Source organism: Pezoporus occidentalis, unplaced genomic scaffold (assembly GCF_034315485.1).
Source record: "Pezoporus occidentalis ecotype Australia unplaced genomic scaffold, CSIRO_AGI_Poc_V1 ctg219, whole genome shotgun sequence".
Classification (NCBI taxonomy): domain Eukaryota; kingdom Metazoa; phylum Chordata; class Aves; order Psittaciformes; family Psittacidae; genus Pezoporus; species Pezoporus occidentalis.
The window spans coordinates 524,511-541,027 of record NW_026914062.1 but is presented as its reverse complement, the minus strand read 5'-3'; the positions used below and the strand labels follow the sequence as shown (position 1 = coordinate 541,027).

At 47.4% G+C, this 16,517-nt stretch overlaps 1 protein-coding gene across 1 annotated transcript in view; it reads right to left on the bottom strand.

Moving 5' to 3' along the window:
* ACAP3 (ArfGAP with coiled-coil, ankyrin repeat and PH domains 3) overlaps nucleotides 1–16,517 on the bottom strand; it is a 75,470-nt gene that overhangs the window by 30,378 nt on the left and 28,575 nt on the right. Inside the window, exons 2-4 of the mRNA XM_062620070.1 lie at nucleotides 11,249–11,306; nucleotides 7,490–7,609; nucleotides 6,947–7,000 (exon numbers count right to left, since the gene is read on the bottom strand). Coding sequence (XP_062476054.1) covers nucleotides 6,947–7,000; nucleotides 7,490–7,609; nucleotides 11,249–11,306 — 232 coding nt within the window. The remainder of the gene's footprint in view (nucleotides 1–6,946; nucleotides 7,001–7,489; nucleotides 7,610–11,248; nucleotides 11,307–16,517) is intronic.

Sequence of the window (16,517 nt, the reverse complement as noted above, 5' to 3'; positions counted from 1 at the left end):
CCTTCACAAAAACAATGGTCCCAAGCCCTTTCATTACTCTACACTCTCTGCCCATCTCTTCTCCAGCCCTCCCCACCTTCCTTTAAAAGATGCTCTTCCCCTACCCTCTGCTTGATGCCAAACAGCGGTGCCTGCTCAGCTACCTCCCATCCATCTCTGACAGGCATGATCACAAATAACTCCATGTTTCAGACATGCATTGGGATGACACAGCACTCTGGCTAATGGGGACCAGATGGGCAGATGCTCCCAGACCACATAGCAACTGCAGCAGGAAGTACACATCATCCAAGGGGCAGGAGTTTCTTCTCTCAGACCATTTACACTGCAGAAGAGCTGGCACTGCCTAAAGCAGCAGCTTTTGGTGAGGAGGTGGTGGGTGAACCTTGTCTGGCTCTCAGGTACCCACCAAGGCACTGACTACACCTCCTCAGCAAGACAAGGGGGAAAACAAAATGAGAAAGCTCATGGGTTGAGGTATGTACAGGGAGATCTCTCACATGACAGTCACAGGCAAAACAGACTTAACTTGGAGAATACTGATCTAATTAACTGCCAATTAAAAAGAGGATAGTGTGATAAAGAACAGAACTAAGAACACCTTTCCCCTGGAGCATGACTGGGTTGCCCAGAGAAGCTGTGGCTGCCCCATCCCTGGCAGTGTTCAAGGCCAGGTTGGACACAGGGGCTTGGAGCAACCTGCTCTAGTGGAAGGGGTCCCTGCCCATGGTTGGAACTGGAAGAGCTTTAAGGTCCCTTCCAACACAAACCAGTCTGCCATTGGCATTCCCAGCCTGAACAGACATCCTCCCTGCCTAACACCTCCTACTAGGAGGTAAGCAGACACTGCCCAGATGTAGCACCCCAAGGAGAATGCAAAGCACTCTGCATAGAAGCAGCAGCATTGGCTGCAGAGCCTCCAACACACTCATCATGTGTATTGCTGCAGCCAAGGAGAAAGCAAGGGACCTGCCAGGACCAGCTGAGTATAAACAGCCATGAACAGCCTCTAAATATGAACAGATGCAATGCAAAGGGGAAGGAAAGAAAACCAAGACCACCCAGCGTTGCGTTTTTACCAATGTAAATTATTTACTCCTCTTGGCATCCATTCACTCTCTCCAACAAAACTCCAAGAGGCATTGGCCTGCAACTGTTCCCATGGAGCTGCTTCCCAAAGCAATGCTTGATACCATGCAGGGATAGGCAGGCAGTAAGAAAGACATCTGGTTCCCACCTGCACCCACATCTGGAAAGCTTCCATCAGGACACACTTCCATCAGGGAAAGGAAGGGACACTATTATGCCATACTCAGGACTGCAGACAAGTGCCCTGGGACATTCCAGGGAAGAACAGATTCCAGGATACATTACATGTGTAATGCTCCTTACTGAAGCTGCTTACTGAGAGGGAAAGGAGGTGATCACATAAGCAGTATTCCTAGGCCTGTGGTACAGGGACACTGCTATGTGGAAGCTTAATTTAAATGTGTCTGTATCCAAACAGGAAAACTGCACAGATGAGGGAGACAGGCTATATTTACACACACACATCCACCTCCTGCTCTGTCAGTACTCCTCTCCCCTGCTCCTGTTATCTATGTGCTGAGCCCCATCACTGTGAGGACGCCCTTCCTTCTAGCTTGCACTGATTCACATGAGGCAAGGATTGCCAAGTGGTTTGTGAAGGGATACCAGGTAATAAGTAAGCCTTTCTTGCCAGCAGCATCTTTGCTGAGAAGCATCCTATGATACCAGCATTGCTTTGCCTGCTTCTGCATTAATTTTGCTAGGCAGGAGCACCAGGGGAATCCGTTGAGGTGGGTCCTCCATTCCATTTTCAACACAAATTAAGGAGTTTCAAGAGCTAGAGTTTCAAACCTGAAGTCATCCCTTGGCTTCCTCCCCTTTCCCAGACATACTTGGAACAAACTCTTTGTTGTCAGATTTTTCCAGACCAAATATCACCCCACCCTCTCAGTTTACACCAAGACATGGGAAGTCCAGCCCATGACTCACACACATCTGTGCCTGAGGAGGGTCAACGTGGAAGAAGAGAGTTAAGCACAGCTCTCACCCAGCAGCAAAAGGCTAAGTCCTACATTGCCCTTTCCCAGCATGGGCTTTTGTGGCAACAGGATAAATCCAAACCTGCGTTTGACAGGAATTTCATGTCCCCAAGAAATGCAAGCAAGATCAGCAGCCCAGGATGTTAATTCTCGAAGTGCAAGCCTAAAATTCAAGATGCATCAGAGAGAACAAAGGGATGCCATTGCTACAGTCCCACAAGGGCTTACAAGAGAAGAGATCCCACCAGGCTCCAAAGCAAAGCAGAAGCTAAAAATAAGCAAGATCACCTGGCTGTGAACTGCTTCTTTCAGCACTTACATCCACAAAGCTCAGAAGTAGGACATCACGACTGCACGTGGGAATAGTGCTCGAGTAGAGATTGAAAGCAGGCAACGGAACTAGATGATCTAAAAGGTCCTTTCCAGCCCTAACTGATTCTATGAAGAGCATTTGCTGTGAGGTTTTGGCTGGGAGCAGCAGAGGCCATTGGATCAGGAGCTTGAGGAGGGATAACGCAGCAGATAGGATATGAGCCTCACCAGCCAAGGCTCCACCACATCACACCAAGAAAACAGGGCTGGTTCAGAGATGGTAGCCTGGTTCCACCAAGAGCAAGCTGCTACAGCACAGCTCAAGCCAAGACTGAAGGTCCTGGGGTGGAGCTTAAATGGAGTGTCTGGGCCCACCCATGGGTGGAGGGGATGGATGGAGGCCGCAGGTGAAGCCAGTCAGGCCGTTATGGTCTATTAGTGCACTAAAAGCCATACTGAGACGGGATGAAGTTCATTAAGCACATCAGCCATCCCGCAAGAGCTAGCTCCAGATGTGAGATAGAGGGTGTGGAGCTTCCTCTGCAGCTGCCTGACACATGGACAGCGGCAGCTCCCCCTTGTCCAGCTCCACCACACAGCCATGAGCTGGATGAGTCACATCCCTGTGCTTATCTCCCTTATGGCCAGTCTGGGGAATGGTTTGTGTTGAGTTTAAATGAGGGCTGGTTGTCTGGTGGCCTGGGAATCAGAGCTTGATCCTTTTATCTGTCCCAAAACAGGGGCACTGCAACGTGTCTGTGAGAGGAGGCAGCTACAGCACTGCCCACATGGGATTCCATCAGCTACCTCTCAGCATCTGCTGGGGAACAAAAGTAACCCCCCTCCCTGGCCTGCAGAAGGGGATCATCCATAACCTTGTCAGGCACCCTGCTCCCCAAAGGTGGCCCATTCTGCTCCTTCTCAAACTTTTAGGCTTTGGAAGTCTCTCCTGACCTCTCCACCTCTTCCTCTTCTCTTCAGCTACCTGTCCTGCTGCAGAGTTGCAAAGAGGATCTCCAAGACCTGGGTTCTCACTCGTTCTGTGGCATATCTGTCCAGTGTTTGCCTGACACAGCTCTAGAAAGAGCATACAAATACCACCACACTTGTCAAACAACTAAACCTCAACAGTGACAGCATACTGTACATTTCTCCCTGACTTCATATTCCTACAGTATGTTTCTCTTTCACTGCAGCTTCTAGCAGCTGAATACAGTAACCCAAGGGGCAGGAGGTCCAGGCAGAATTCAAACATCCTCTGTTTGGCAGGAGATGTTTAAATGACTTTTATTGCTGTCTGGCTACATGATTCGGTCCTTCATCTCTTGAGCAATGCCCCACCAGATAAATGCCACCCATGAACAGCATTCCATCTGTGATGCCTCTGTAATACAGCCCACTTGAGGATTTGTGCTCTGGAAAACAAGATGACAAGAGTACTTCTATCACACATATCAGATGTCAACAGTCTAAGCTTAACTTCTGAACCAGGTTGAAGTTGAGTTGCTCACAAAAAGCTCAAGAGCTCCAATTTGTGCTTAGGTCAAAGGACATTTGTTCCTGCCCCTTAGATGTTACTGAAGTTGGTTCTCTCCCCTAACTAGAAAGGAGACATCCTAAGATATTCCAGACACTGACAAAACCTGGTCTTTCTGAAACCCCAACTGCAGCACTGAGCTCGTGGTGGTAACTGCTAGACTGGTACCAAACTTCAAGAGCAGCAGCTCATGGAAGTCTGTTAGACTAGTATAACATCATTGCACTAGAGCACAATAGCCAAAACTATGAAGCCATGAGATGACAGAAAGCATCTCCCCTGTCAGCTGGTCGTTCTGCATCCACCAATGATGCCCCTGGACCCTTCCCAAGTGCTGTCAGATAACACAGGTGGACCCCCCAACCCTGTGAAGAACAGGCTGTGGAAGCCCTGTCCACTTTCATTTCCTCCTTCCTTCCCCCTGCACTCCACCACTACCCTCCACCCATGACATCTGCCATCTGCCTCACTGACTCATCACAGCTTGGGTGGCTTTTCTCCTTGTCAGCAGGAAATGCCTCCTGGCTCGCTCAGCAAAGCTAAATCTCCCCTGCAAGCTGCTGCTGCTCCTGCTGGAGGATCCCTCTGACGTAGCTGCAATGATTTATGGCAGCTGAGGACACAACGAAGCTGGGGTAGGACTGATGTGGGCAATGTTCCTGTTACGGCTTCTGAAAATGATGTTGAAGATGCACTTACGGGGCTCAGCCAGATTGATCCCATCCCAACAGCACTTTCACTTGCATCCTTTTAGTTTTCTCCTCTTTCTGGTCAGAGAGAGAAAGGGAACTGCATGGGAAAGAGCATCAGCCCACATGCATGTGGTTAAGAGCACAAAAGGCATAGGACACTGATTGCAGCTCTTCTGAACTCAACTTTCTCTTTGACATCTCTCCTCTAAGGTTGCTTTGATGCTTTTCCCTCTCTCTGCACTATAAGGTGGGAAAACTCTGGAGCTCAGCGTGTTCATCTTCTACATTCAAGCAGGTTTCAAGCTTGGATTTTGCTGATCTAACATTCATTGTTCTAGCAATAAAATCATAGAATAAGCTTTTGCAACTGATTTTTTAGGGGATATTTTCCCTTCTTTTTAACTTGCTCCAGTTGTACATACTGTCCTGGCCACATTCCTGGAGTCAACACTGACAACTGTTTCATTGCTGAGCTCCCCAGAGACGGATGAGCCAAGATACACACACACACGCACGCAGCACACACAAAGGAGACAGCAGAAAGCACTAAAAATAACTCCATTAACTGAACAGCCGTCGGAAAGGGCTCAAGATGCAGCCATCATTCCAAAGCCATTTCCTGGAGAGGGATTCACACTGCTGAGCACCAAGGGAAGAGGGTGCTCTCCAAAGGCAGTGGGGAGGGAGGATGTAAGTATCCCTTGTGCATGCAGCTCATGGTAGGGATGTGCTGTATGTAGCTGGGAGTGTAGAGGGTGGGGTGCATGGGAAGGGTTATTCCAGCGGGGATTTGACAGCTCTGGGAAGGTCTTTCTGCTTATTAGTTGGCTGAGAGAATAGCAATCCCTGAAGTGCCACTTCTGGCAGAGAGTGGGGATCCAGGGAAGCTGCAGAGCCGACAGCATCCTGCAGCCAGAGGCTCCTGGCTGGGACTGCTCCCTCCTGCCTGGGCTGCACGCACTGCTCAGCCCCCGTCAGTGCTGCTGTGATGGGATCCCTGGAAGGAAGGAGCTCAGGGGTTCTTATGCTTCTTGGCCAAAAGGCCTCATGCTTTCAGAGGGAATGTGAGCAGCACCAGAAAACCAGGGTTTGACTTTCTCTGTTTTCACAAAAACACACCTTTTCTCTGATGCTCACATTGGTTTGTTCACTCTATCCCCCCCACCACTTTTTACCTCCTTTCCCTGTCATTTTTTAACTAGGAAACAGCCTTCCCACCTGCTTCATGAAATAATTACAAGGACTTGATGCAATTTCTTCTCCAGGTACATGTGGTTAACTTGCATCCCAAAATCAAGCATCGTGCCTAATGTACTTAGACAGGGGCACTGTGGTATAAAAGTGGGTCAGGGCACTGCTGGCACCCTGAAGCTTTACAGCATTTGTGCTTTAAGCTCCAGCTGAGTTACAGACTTAATATTGTAGGTCTGGCATGGAGCCAACAAGCATGAAGTGCCTTCCTCTTCTACGAAGTTTACAGATGTCACGGCTGGATGTTTGGGATGGAGTAAGGGGAGATTGTAACTTCTTGGGCTCTGTTAGTGAGATAAAGTCAACTCAGGAGAACAGGCATTGTCTGGACACTTCCCTCCTTTCATCTCAGTGTATCATTAATATGTCCTGTGTTATCCTTAGCCATGGAGCTGCACAACATGCACTGAGTCTGCTCCCAGCATCAGCTGAACAAAGCAATCCTTTCAGTTTGATCCATTCACAGCCTTGCTGGTGTCCTAATGTCAAAAATGTGAATGCCAAGCTTCAGAGAGTATTCCAGATCTGCAGCAACATGGTTGTACATGCAAGCTGCAAAGAGCCAGGGTCCTGAGTTGTCCGAGCTCCTCAGGACCTCTCTGTCTTTCCTATAAAACCCTGTTCTGTCCAAAAAGAACAAAGCACATGGAGTGTGGGATCTTTGTAAGCTCTCCTCTTCCTTTGATGAAGGGGTCTCTAACTCCACCCTTCTTCATATTCATTGTGTATCTCTGATCTGAAATGAGCCAAAAGGCACCCATGTGGCAGTACCTACATTCAGTGATACCTCCTCTAACCCATGGAAATCCCATTTCCTAGCATACATGATGCATCAGGATGGAACACTGTGAGTAACAGAGTCACAGCTCATTCAATTCAATCCTGTTGCAAAAGGCAACAGTAACTCCCAGCCCTTTGCTGCTCTCGAGGCTACACAGTGAGCAGGGACTGGAACCTGAAAACACTTCCTTTGTGGACCCCACCTTTGTGCAGTGTCAGGTAAGCCAAACTCAGGAGACCATAATCAGTGCCTTGAGAAAGGTTGTCATCAGCACACAACAAGACAAGAGGAAGCTGCATCTTACCATGTGGTAGTTAATCATTTCCTGCAGGCTGTCTCCAAATTTGTCAAGGCACTCCTGCAACAAAAGGTGAAGAAACTGGCAGTGAATAGAAGCAGCTGCCCTTCATTCCCAGGGGTTCAACGGCTGGGAGACACCCCCATTACACCAAAGAGCCACACTGCTGTTTGGCAAGAAGGCGTTTCAGAATGCCTGGCATTGAAGTCACAGAGTCCCTGTCCTCTCCAGTTCAGTGCTGCAATGAAGATGTCACTTGTCACTTGTGCAGGCTGGTTCCCACATTCCTAAGTCACTGATGCTCACTGACCTAGATTCCAGCAGCCTTGCCAGCACTGCAGCTTCTTAAAAGTCCAGTTCTCCCTGCAAACAATGAATCTCACTCGGACCTTTCAGCATTGCATTACCTCTACATTCCTCTAAAAATAAAATCTCATACTAAATGGCTACTTAATGCTGATGCTCCTGATGCTCCATTCACAGCATCAGGAAGGTTAATGCTCTCCAAGCCTCACTGTGTCCCATGCTCCATCCCAAAGGATCACTTACCGAAATCATCTCATCCTTCTTGCACTGCTGTGACAAGTCCCGGACTCCAGTGACAAAGTGCTTGTTGGTGGTGATGTAGGCTTTGCCTGCTTCAATCATGCCACTGCATAGCTTCACCAGCTGCACAAGGAGAGAGGTGTCAGTGCATATGGAGCTGATCACATCAAACTGAACTGCAGCCAGGTCGGTTTTAATGTGCACCAGCACCCCAGCCCTAGACCTTTAGAACAGGATGCCATTCATGTGGCTACACCAGCAACCCTTACTGCACGTGACAGCAACAGGGATGCAAATCACATCTCTCAGGGCATGTCATGCTGTCAACATTTCACTTCTCACTTAAGAATAAGGGTTCCAGGCTACCCTTGAGGACAGATAAATCAGAGCAGCCCATTCTTTCCAGTGGGATCCTCCAGTTCATTCTATCCTGAGGCATCAGGACTGCAGTAAAAGGAACCTGATCACACAGACTGACTGAAGAAAGGAAAAGACTCCTTGGTGCTTGCTGGAAGTGATAGGCTGTCTAGAATCTCCTTGCTGGGAGTATGCTGCTCTTTGGGACTGTCAAGTCTCTAAGCACAGCTAGCTGTTCCATATACTTGTGGAGACTTGTTTTGCTCTTCTTACCTTGGAATAAAGGGGAGCCTGATGGTTTTGTGTCATGTTTTGCTTAAACCAACTGACAAGGACTGCTTAAGCCATGTCTGCTGTGTGCAGCCGATGAAAACCTACATTCTATCACACACAAGGATGGAACCATCAAGACTGTAGATTAAGTATGCTTCAATTCCCACAGCTCTGCAGCCCAAGGAAACTGCTGGAGCACTGGGAGGGATTCCACCATGTATCTCTGGACTGCCTGTGACTTAGCAGAGACTTTCTGATGGACCTCTGTTCAGAGAAACATTAACTTTAAGCAAGGTACACATGCTCTGAATCTCATCACCAGCCTTGGTATAGAGAATTACCTGGAGCTTGCAGCAAAATGGGGGGGCTTCCTCCCATTGGAGTCACTTTGCTGCATCTCCAGACAGCCTTTATTAACTTCTGATAATTTAACAGCTGCAGGGAACATTCCCAGACTTCCTAGCCACACCAAACTGCTATAACATGCCTGGAACTCACTGTCAAGACTGGAGCATTAGCTTAGCCAGGATTCCTGGCCATTAGCCTATCTCCGTTCAGCCAAATCTCCTTGTAAAAGGTTATGTTAAACAACCTCAGATAAACCCATAAACCAAAAGCCCAAGAGATTTGCAACGGGAATGGCTGGTCACTGAGCAAAATGATTCCAGTTTTTGGTTGTTGGTTTATTTTTTAAATCATCACTGTTCTGAGCTTTTTAAATGAAAACTTTAACTGCCGATAATGAGCAACTCTTGGAACTGAAGTTTTCCATTCTCAAAATCCAGGAGGTTTTTAGGGATATTAATTTTACTCATGACAAATGGCTTTAGAAATCTTGTCCTGTCAACCAGCCTCACCTACAGGCTGGCAATGGGCAGCTCTTCAGTTTGGCTGGATACCAAAGCCCCACTGCAGCATGGTGTGCTGGTTTGGGGCTTGGTGCTTGTTCTATTTATGCAACCACAAGGCTTTGGGGCCTAATCTCTATGCATGCATTGCAGAACAAGCTGGCTTGCCTCTGTCTGCAGTTCTGTAAGAACATATCTGAATGTATAAATATATATATAGTCACACAGGGTTTATCTGTGTATACACAGTATATATAGTCTTCACTCTTTCACACTTACATCCTCTCCTGGCCACTCAATTTGATGCTGGGTGCTAGCACATTTGTGCTACCCCATCCAAGCCCAGAGAAGCAAAGCAAACAGATGCAGTTCCTGTCACATCTGGAGCCCAGACATACACTAGAGGTTTGGACAGATCCTCTGGAAAGGAAACCCAGCCTATTCTGCAACGTGGCGGTTTCTAGCATGCCTCTGTGCACACCCTCCTGGCCATGGCTGAGTTACTGGTAGCTGAAGGCCATTCAGCACAAACACATTCCCAAGGGGAGCAGTGGTGGCTTTGCAGATGGAGCACAGGACAGAATGAAGGAATTCTCTTTGAAACAGCAAAACAAGCCCCCATTTCTGGTCTTCCCTTAGATGAATCTCTTGCACTGCCCTTTACCTCTATCTTAAAGAGGTGTTAAAAGGCTTATCATTTATAAACTAAGTGCTCATGAGCAGAGTAAAAGGCAGAGAAACATTAAGTCCTTGCCAGCTTCCTGCTCTTTCAGAACTAGTGATGCCAGCTATTTGGGTACTGCACAACACCAAGCCCTAGGAAGGCCGAAAGAGAGGAGCTGGGCCATCAAATACTGACTGATTAGGAATGAGGGTGACTGATTCTTGCCCAAAGTTACTCTCAGCAAAACAAAGTTGAACTTCAGTGGCTCTTCAGATGCAAACTCCAGCCTCACTCCCCCTGCACCCAGGGCTGATACCCTGTAGTTGATGGAGACTGAGGCAGCGTTTCATGTCACCTCTGCAGCAGGCAGGGGAATGATGCATGCAAACAGAACGAAATGGCCACCCACCAGAACATCACCCCATACCTGCTGTCAGGGGAAGGCAAAGCTGCAGGAAACTGTTGTTTTGATGCAGTCCTCACCCAAAGGAGCTCAAATCAATTTGCAACAAAGCACTGAACAATAAAAAACTGAGAGCCTCGAGCTACTCTTGTACTTCCAGCCCATCCTTCTCACTCCAGGGTTGCTCCTGGCACACCGAGTTGTCTAACTACAGCGGGCACAGACAGCAGTAGTGGAAGATTCAGAGCAAGTTTCACCCCTTGCTTTGTCTTTTGAGCCTTAGCTTAGAGGAAAACAGATAGCCCAAATCCCTCTGCAGCTTTCACCGGTGTCACTAGTTAGCTTGTGCAGATAACTGTTTCAAGCAGCTTGATTAGTAAATAGGCTTTATAGGACACAGCTTTGCCTAAGGCTGGTGACTTCAACAAAGCCCATTTCTCCATCACACGCAGGAGTTTTATCCCTTGGTAGCTTTGGGAAATCTCTCAGATAAAAAGCCCACAGCTCCTCTGGCTCCTTTTCTTCATTTTTCTCTGTTCCTGTTCAGAAACAACTTGGCTGATGTCTCAGACATCAGGAGAAGTGGGGGTGGAAAAGCCGCCTTCCATCATAAAGCCTCTGACTTGGATCCAAACTACCAACTGGATGTAAAGAATCACCAGCATAAAAGCAAAACAGCCAAACTGGTCCCTGAGAGACTATTTCCAGTGTCAGACTGCAGCTGTGGTGCACAGCCTGGCTGAACATCAGACAACACCACCACCATCAGTCTGGATCTGGCCCCTTGTTTACCTGCAAGGGTCACCTTATATTCCTTAGCTGACACAGCAGTGCTGGAGCTGTTTGGATGTGTAACAGCTCCTTAATGTCACAAGCAAGGTGATGGAGAGAGGCATCAGACAGCACTAAAATAACTTTCACAGCAAGAGAAGCAGTGTCAGTCCCCTGAGATCCAGGACCAGAACAAGAAGGCCTTCCTTCAGCATTAGGAACCCACCTGGACCTCTTGTTCTGAATCCTTTGGCAGCCACAAAGGAGCCTTGGCAGGTACCTGTCAGTAGAGGGAGTCATGGTTCTGTTGACAAGCCCTGTACACTATTAGCTTCCTGACTGCCTGAGATGGGCTCATGTTTTAGAAGTAACTGGTGGGGCCATATTCCTAAGCAGGAGCTCAACAGTCCCTCTTCAAACCATTGCACTGAGCTGCCCCATCTTACCTTGTCAAGCTTTGCCTCTATCTCCACCACATCTGTTTCCACTTCATCAATGGTTGCCCTGCAACGACAACAGCAAAAAGCAATCATTAATCCATTGCTTATGATGGAGAAAGAAGCCAGAAGTCCCATGAGTAAAGATGAGAGGGACTGAGGTATGTGTGCTGGTGGTGGACAGGAGAAGGGACTCGCACTTCCCACTTCAGATTTCCTGCTGCTACATAAACTCAGGACTTACTCTGGAGAAGGATCACACCACATCAGGAATGAATTCCACAGGGCTGGGAAAAGAGATCCTGTAGGCAATGTTGTTAATTGGTAGCAATGCCAAGTGATACAGAAATAACCACTGTTACACCTTAGCCGTCCACTCCTATCAGTCACAGATTGCTTATTCAGTACCACCAAGCCCTATTTTCCAGGCTATTACTGTGCCTGAAGTGCAGCTATGTGATGAATTACATGCCCTTTGAACCTTAGGAGCCATCACTCAAACAGAAACACAACTTGGTCCTTTAACACCATGAGTCTCTTTCACTCACATGGGCTCTGCCTGCTTATGGATAAATCTGCTCCATGATTATCAGATCTGTTTTCCTTCCACGTCACTGGGCAGATGTGACAGTAACAGGCCATTAGAATCCAGCTGCAAAGGTCACTGGGCCTCCCTCACAAAGTGAAATATTAACATGACATCATGCATTTGCAATAGGCATTCCCAGATTGAGGCACGTGCTATGGAATGACGTTTTGGAGGCTAGAGTCCAAAAGCAAGCACTGTAAACCTGAGAGCATTCCCTTGCAGAGCTGCTTGCTGCTGTAGGATCTCTGTACTTGGACAGATGTTTCTTTAACCACACACCTGGAAATGTGGTAAGCCTCACGCCACCCTTACACACCAAGGATAAGCAACCCAAATTTCCCTGCAAGGAGCTCCTTAAGCTTGTGGGTTTGTAATTTAAAAGGCTGGTTCTTGAAATATTACACTCAGGCTTTCTGAACATGTGCCAGCTGGCAGAACAGGAGGGGAGAGCTGTGACCTAGAGCCACACGAGTCAATATTGTTGTCCCAGCAAAAGGGTAGGACACCCACCAAAGGGAACAGCAGAATTCCTGAAAGGACCATTAGAGTATGTAGTAGCTCTGTGTCTCTGGGGCTCTTGATGTCCCCTGTGAATTAGTGAAGGATGAAAACAGTGACTGTCATCACTAAGGGAGCTTCTTGGAGAAGGAAGGACAGGTTTAAGAAGAAAGCCCCTGAGGTCTAAATCTAACTTTCTACCAAGCTGAGGAAGGGTTCAGGCCAGCAGCATGGTACCTGTATGTACCTTACATGGATTACACGTAACCAAAATAGAGTACATCCAGTAAACATCTGTTCCAAGCATCCTTCAATGGGAATTATGCACAAAAGCTTACATGGGTGAGTGCAGGCCCCATCTGCAAGCTATGAGACAGCCAGCATTTGCTATAGTTCTGACTAATCTGGATGGAGTAAAGAGGAAAGAGTCTGCCATCATGCAGTTATTGGCCACAAAGTCCATGGATCTTGTTGAATGTGAATTGGCAGCGTATTCAAGAGCCATGATGTAAGAGCTGGAACTCTTTTTCAGACTCCTGTCCTCCCCTTCCACTGCTCCCCTGCTCCCAGATGACAATACTTACAAGCAGAGAAGTGTCACCTCCATCAATGTCCCTTTCCATTAACGATTCCTTCTACCCTGTGGTTTGTCCATGCTGCTCCCAGCCAGGGAGGGCAAAAGGGGGATGCTGACCATTTACAGGCCACTTGTGACTCCACTGCTGTCCTTTCCTCATCTGGTTTCTTTTAACAAAGGGGTAGGTCTGCTGTTCCTCAATGAGCTGTGATGTTCTGCAGCAGTGGGAGCTGAAACCCTGTGTGAGGAAAGGATGGGTCTCTACTCCCTTCATCCAAGAGCTCTTGATGTCATCTCAGCAAACAATACTCCCTACATCTTAACATAAGCGGAACATCAAATCCAGAGGAAACAGCCTAAGTTACTCATCACCATTATGTATCCTAAAAGACAGCCTGGAATCTGCTTTCATTCAAGAGTACCGGATGCAAGAAAACACAACTACTTTCTACAACTGGCTCCTCTATTTCCTGCCATGCAAGGAGAAACACCCACTTACAGACAGTTTACACCTGCTGAGGACAAATGAAGCGTATGTGATATACCTTCCCTGGCCCTACACATCATCTTCTCTTCCCTTGATAACCTCTCTGCTCTCAAGCCGTACAACAAAATGGGACATTGCAAACTCTAACAGAAGAGAGAGACAACAATCTCTGCTTCAGCTCTGTTCTCTTGCTCTGTCACAGTGCTCACCTGACCTGGCATCCCTCTCTTCTTGTTCTGGTACCCAGGCGGGCAGCAAGGGACTTGCCCAAAGAAGAAGAAACTGATCTTACTTTTAAAGCACCTTTGACAATTCAGAAAAGGTTCCTTAAGTTGGTGTACTTAACAGTGGTCTTTCCATTGGCTTGCAAATTACACTGGATTGGTCATTGGTGTTTAGCAATTCCTTTTCTTTCCAGTCCTGCTGCAGCGCTCATTTGAACATCTCAGCCAACTGGGAGGCTTCATGCAATTGCTATATTCCAGTATAATAATAACCAAGTATCTGCTCCTTAATCTGAGCAAACTCAGATGTCCTCTTCAGCACAGACAACACACACAAGAGTATTTTAAAGCTTTGCAATGTTCTCAGTGTTCCTCAATAGCTTCAAAATTGTCAGCTTGCAAGGGTTGGAGAAAGATATAGACTTAGACACCACAGGAGGGAATGGGTGGCTTCTGAAAGACAGGGTGTTCCATCGATGCCCTGAAACCCAGACTCACCAGGCTGCTGGTTACTGTAGTGTCAGCTAAAAGCTAAATGGCTTTGCCTCTAGAATCCAAGCAGAAACCTAAACCCCTTCACCCTCACATCAGCCGGACTGAAACTGAAATCCTGGTGACTCACGAGGAGCATACAGACTGCCTCATGCCCAGGGCTCTGCCCACAATCAATCTGCTACCAGCTCTTTGAAAACACAGCCAAAAAAGCCGCTTCTTTCGCTCTAATAATGCAGTGCTCAAGCTTTACTACAACACATACAGCTTCCCTATACAAACGGCAGCCTGGCTGTGCCGGGGGCAAAGCTTTTGAAAGAGATGGAATAATTAAAGAGCTTCTTGCAGGCCACTTTTTGCTCTTGCAGCTATTTTTGCTCTCTGGGTTTGGAAGCTGTGTGCCTTCATGCATTGCACTCTTCCTGCCAGATTCAATTTTTCCACTTGGTTTCTTTGTGCTTCTGATAGCTGGACATAACAACCAGCTATAAAAGGGAGCTGGCATTTCTGGGGATGCTTTTCCTTTCAGGAAGGCAAGAGCATTGCTTAACCTGCAGCCACCAGCTAGAGGCTGGTGAAACAAGGCGGTCTAGCAGCCTGTCTCCTGCCAGAAGGTGGAGAGAGCATCTATAATTTGCTCCCCATTTTTATCGTAACCTAAGAAAAGGAGCTGATATATTTGGACTCTGTGGAGGAGGAAGACATTTTGGGTCTGGTATCCACTAAGGCACGAATACAACTGACTGTGGCTAGGGGAGCGTGAAACTTGAGCTTGCTCTTTGGTGCACAGGCTTGATTATAAAAGGTTCCAACTCTTTGGTTTCAAGGACAGTGATCTCAGGGACCTATTCAGTTCCAGCACTGTAATGGAGTTCCAGCTTCATTACAGGAAGTGAGAGTGAACATTTATCCATCCTTTCCAGTCACATGGTGCTTTTATATCTGAATGAAGTCTTTGGGGAGATGAATTATGAAGCCAAGTTGTGGTTAGGGGTACTGTAGCCATGCATTCATCTTGGATAAGCTGTAGTGGAAGACAAAAAGACCTCAGTCCTTAAGCAAGTGCCTAACTCCTTCCCTGCAGTGTCTTTTCCCATTTACGAAGTAGAAAGCTTTGGGAAAGAGATTATACCAGGTTCTTTTAACACTTTTCTGAAGGATCTCCCATCCTTCAAGGGTACAGCATGCCTAAGTCTATTCTTTTGGGTCTAAGTCTATTCTTGGCTTTTGGGGTTCAAAATATCTTATCCCTCTCCCTAATGCAGTTCCAAAGTCCACTGATGATGCTTCCCTAGAGAAATAACAGGTTTCACTGTAACTGCTTACTGCAGAACACAAGCATTGGGCTAAACTCTCTGGCAATTTCATTCCCAAATTTAAATCCTCCCACTATTCCGCCCGCATGTCATAGATAAAAGGCAAAACCCTTTCAGTTACACAAGCAAGCTGGGAACCTGGAATAACTCCACAGGGATGAGTAATGACACCTCAGCACTGCTGAGCTCCCCTGCTCCATCCTGAAGGAACACACAGGTGGGTTGAACAGCCATGGCAAATGGCACATACGATCCCTACATATGAACCTACACACGTGCCACATCCACAAACACAAGACCCCAAGCACAGGAGTAGCCACAGTGTGTGCATAGGGATGTTCAGCACTCATTGCTCACACACTCATCCAGCTGGAAGCATCTGGCTGGGAAACAGTGATTCTGACAAGAGGGAATTGAATCCCTTCACCCAAAAACGCAATGTCCCAGCTGCCGGGCAGCTAAAAGCTGTGTAGTCATGTCCTGGCTGGGTGCCCTTTGTGTTTCCTGATGCTGTGCTCTTCCTGCTAATGCTTTTCCAGGCCTTGGGCTATTTCCGTCATGAGGGGGGAGAAAACAATCCACGAGCTCATGTGGTGGTGGTTCAGTGCAAAGCAGAGCCCTTCCGACCACAGGGATGAGGCTTCAGCTTCCTTGCTCAGAGAAATCAGCAGTTCCCCACAGTCCAGAAGGCTTTGCATTGTGAATTTTAATTTGTCCTTTAAAGAAGCCATTTAGAAGCATGATAAAGAAATCTTCCCAGAAGCATCTTTACATCCCATGGGAACAGGAATAATAAGCTAGACTGCTATCAGAGAACAGAGTCCGCAGCAAGAACACATCTGCCTTTCACCTCTTGTGACTTGATTCTACTGACTTGCATTAGATGGTCCTAGCCAAGCACCGAGAGAATAATCACCCACATCCAAAAAGCTATCAGAGCAAGAAAATCCACTAGGAAACTGATGCAGAAATTGCCTCTGGCATCACTACAAGCTAAGCTAAGTGTAACTGTGTGGGTGCCTACAACTGCATTTCATAAGCTGTGCTTAGAGTGCATTTAGGACAGAGCTGGTAGAGGAGTATGGTCAAACCTGG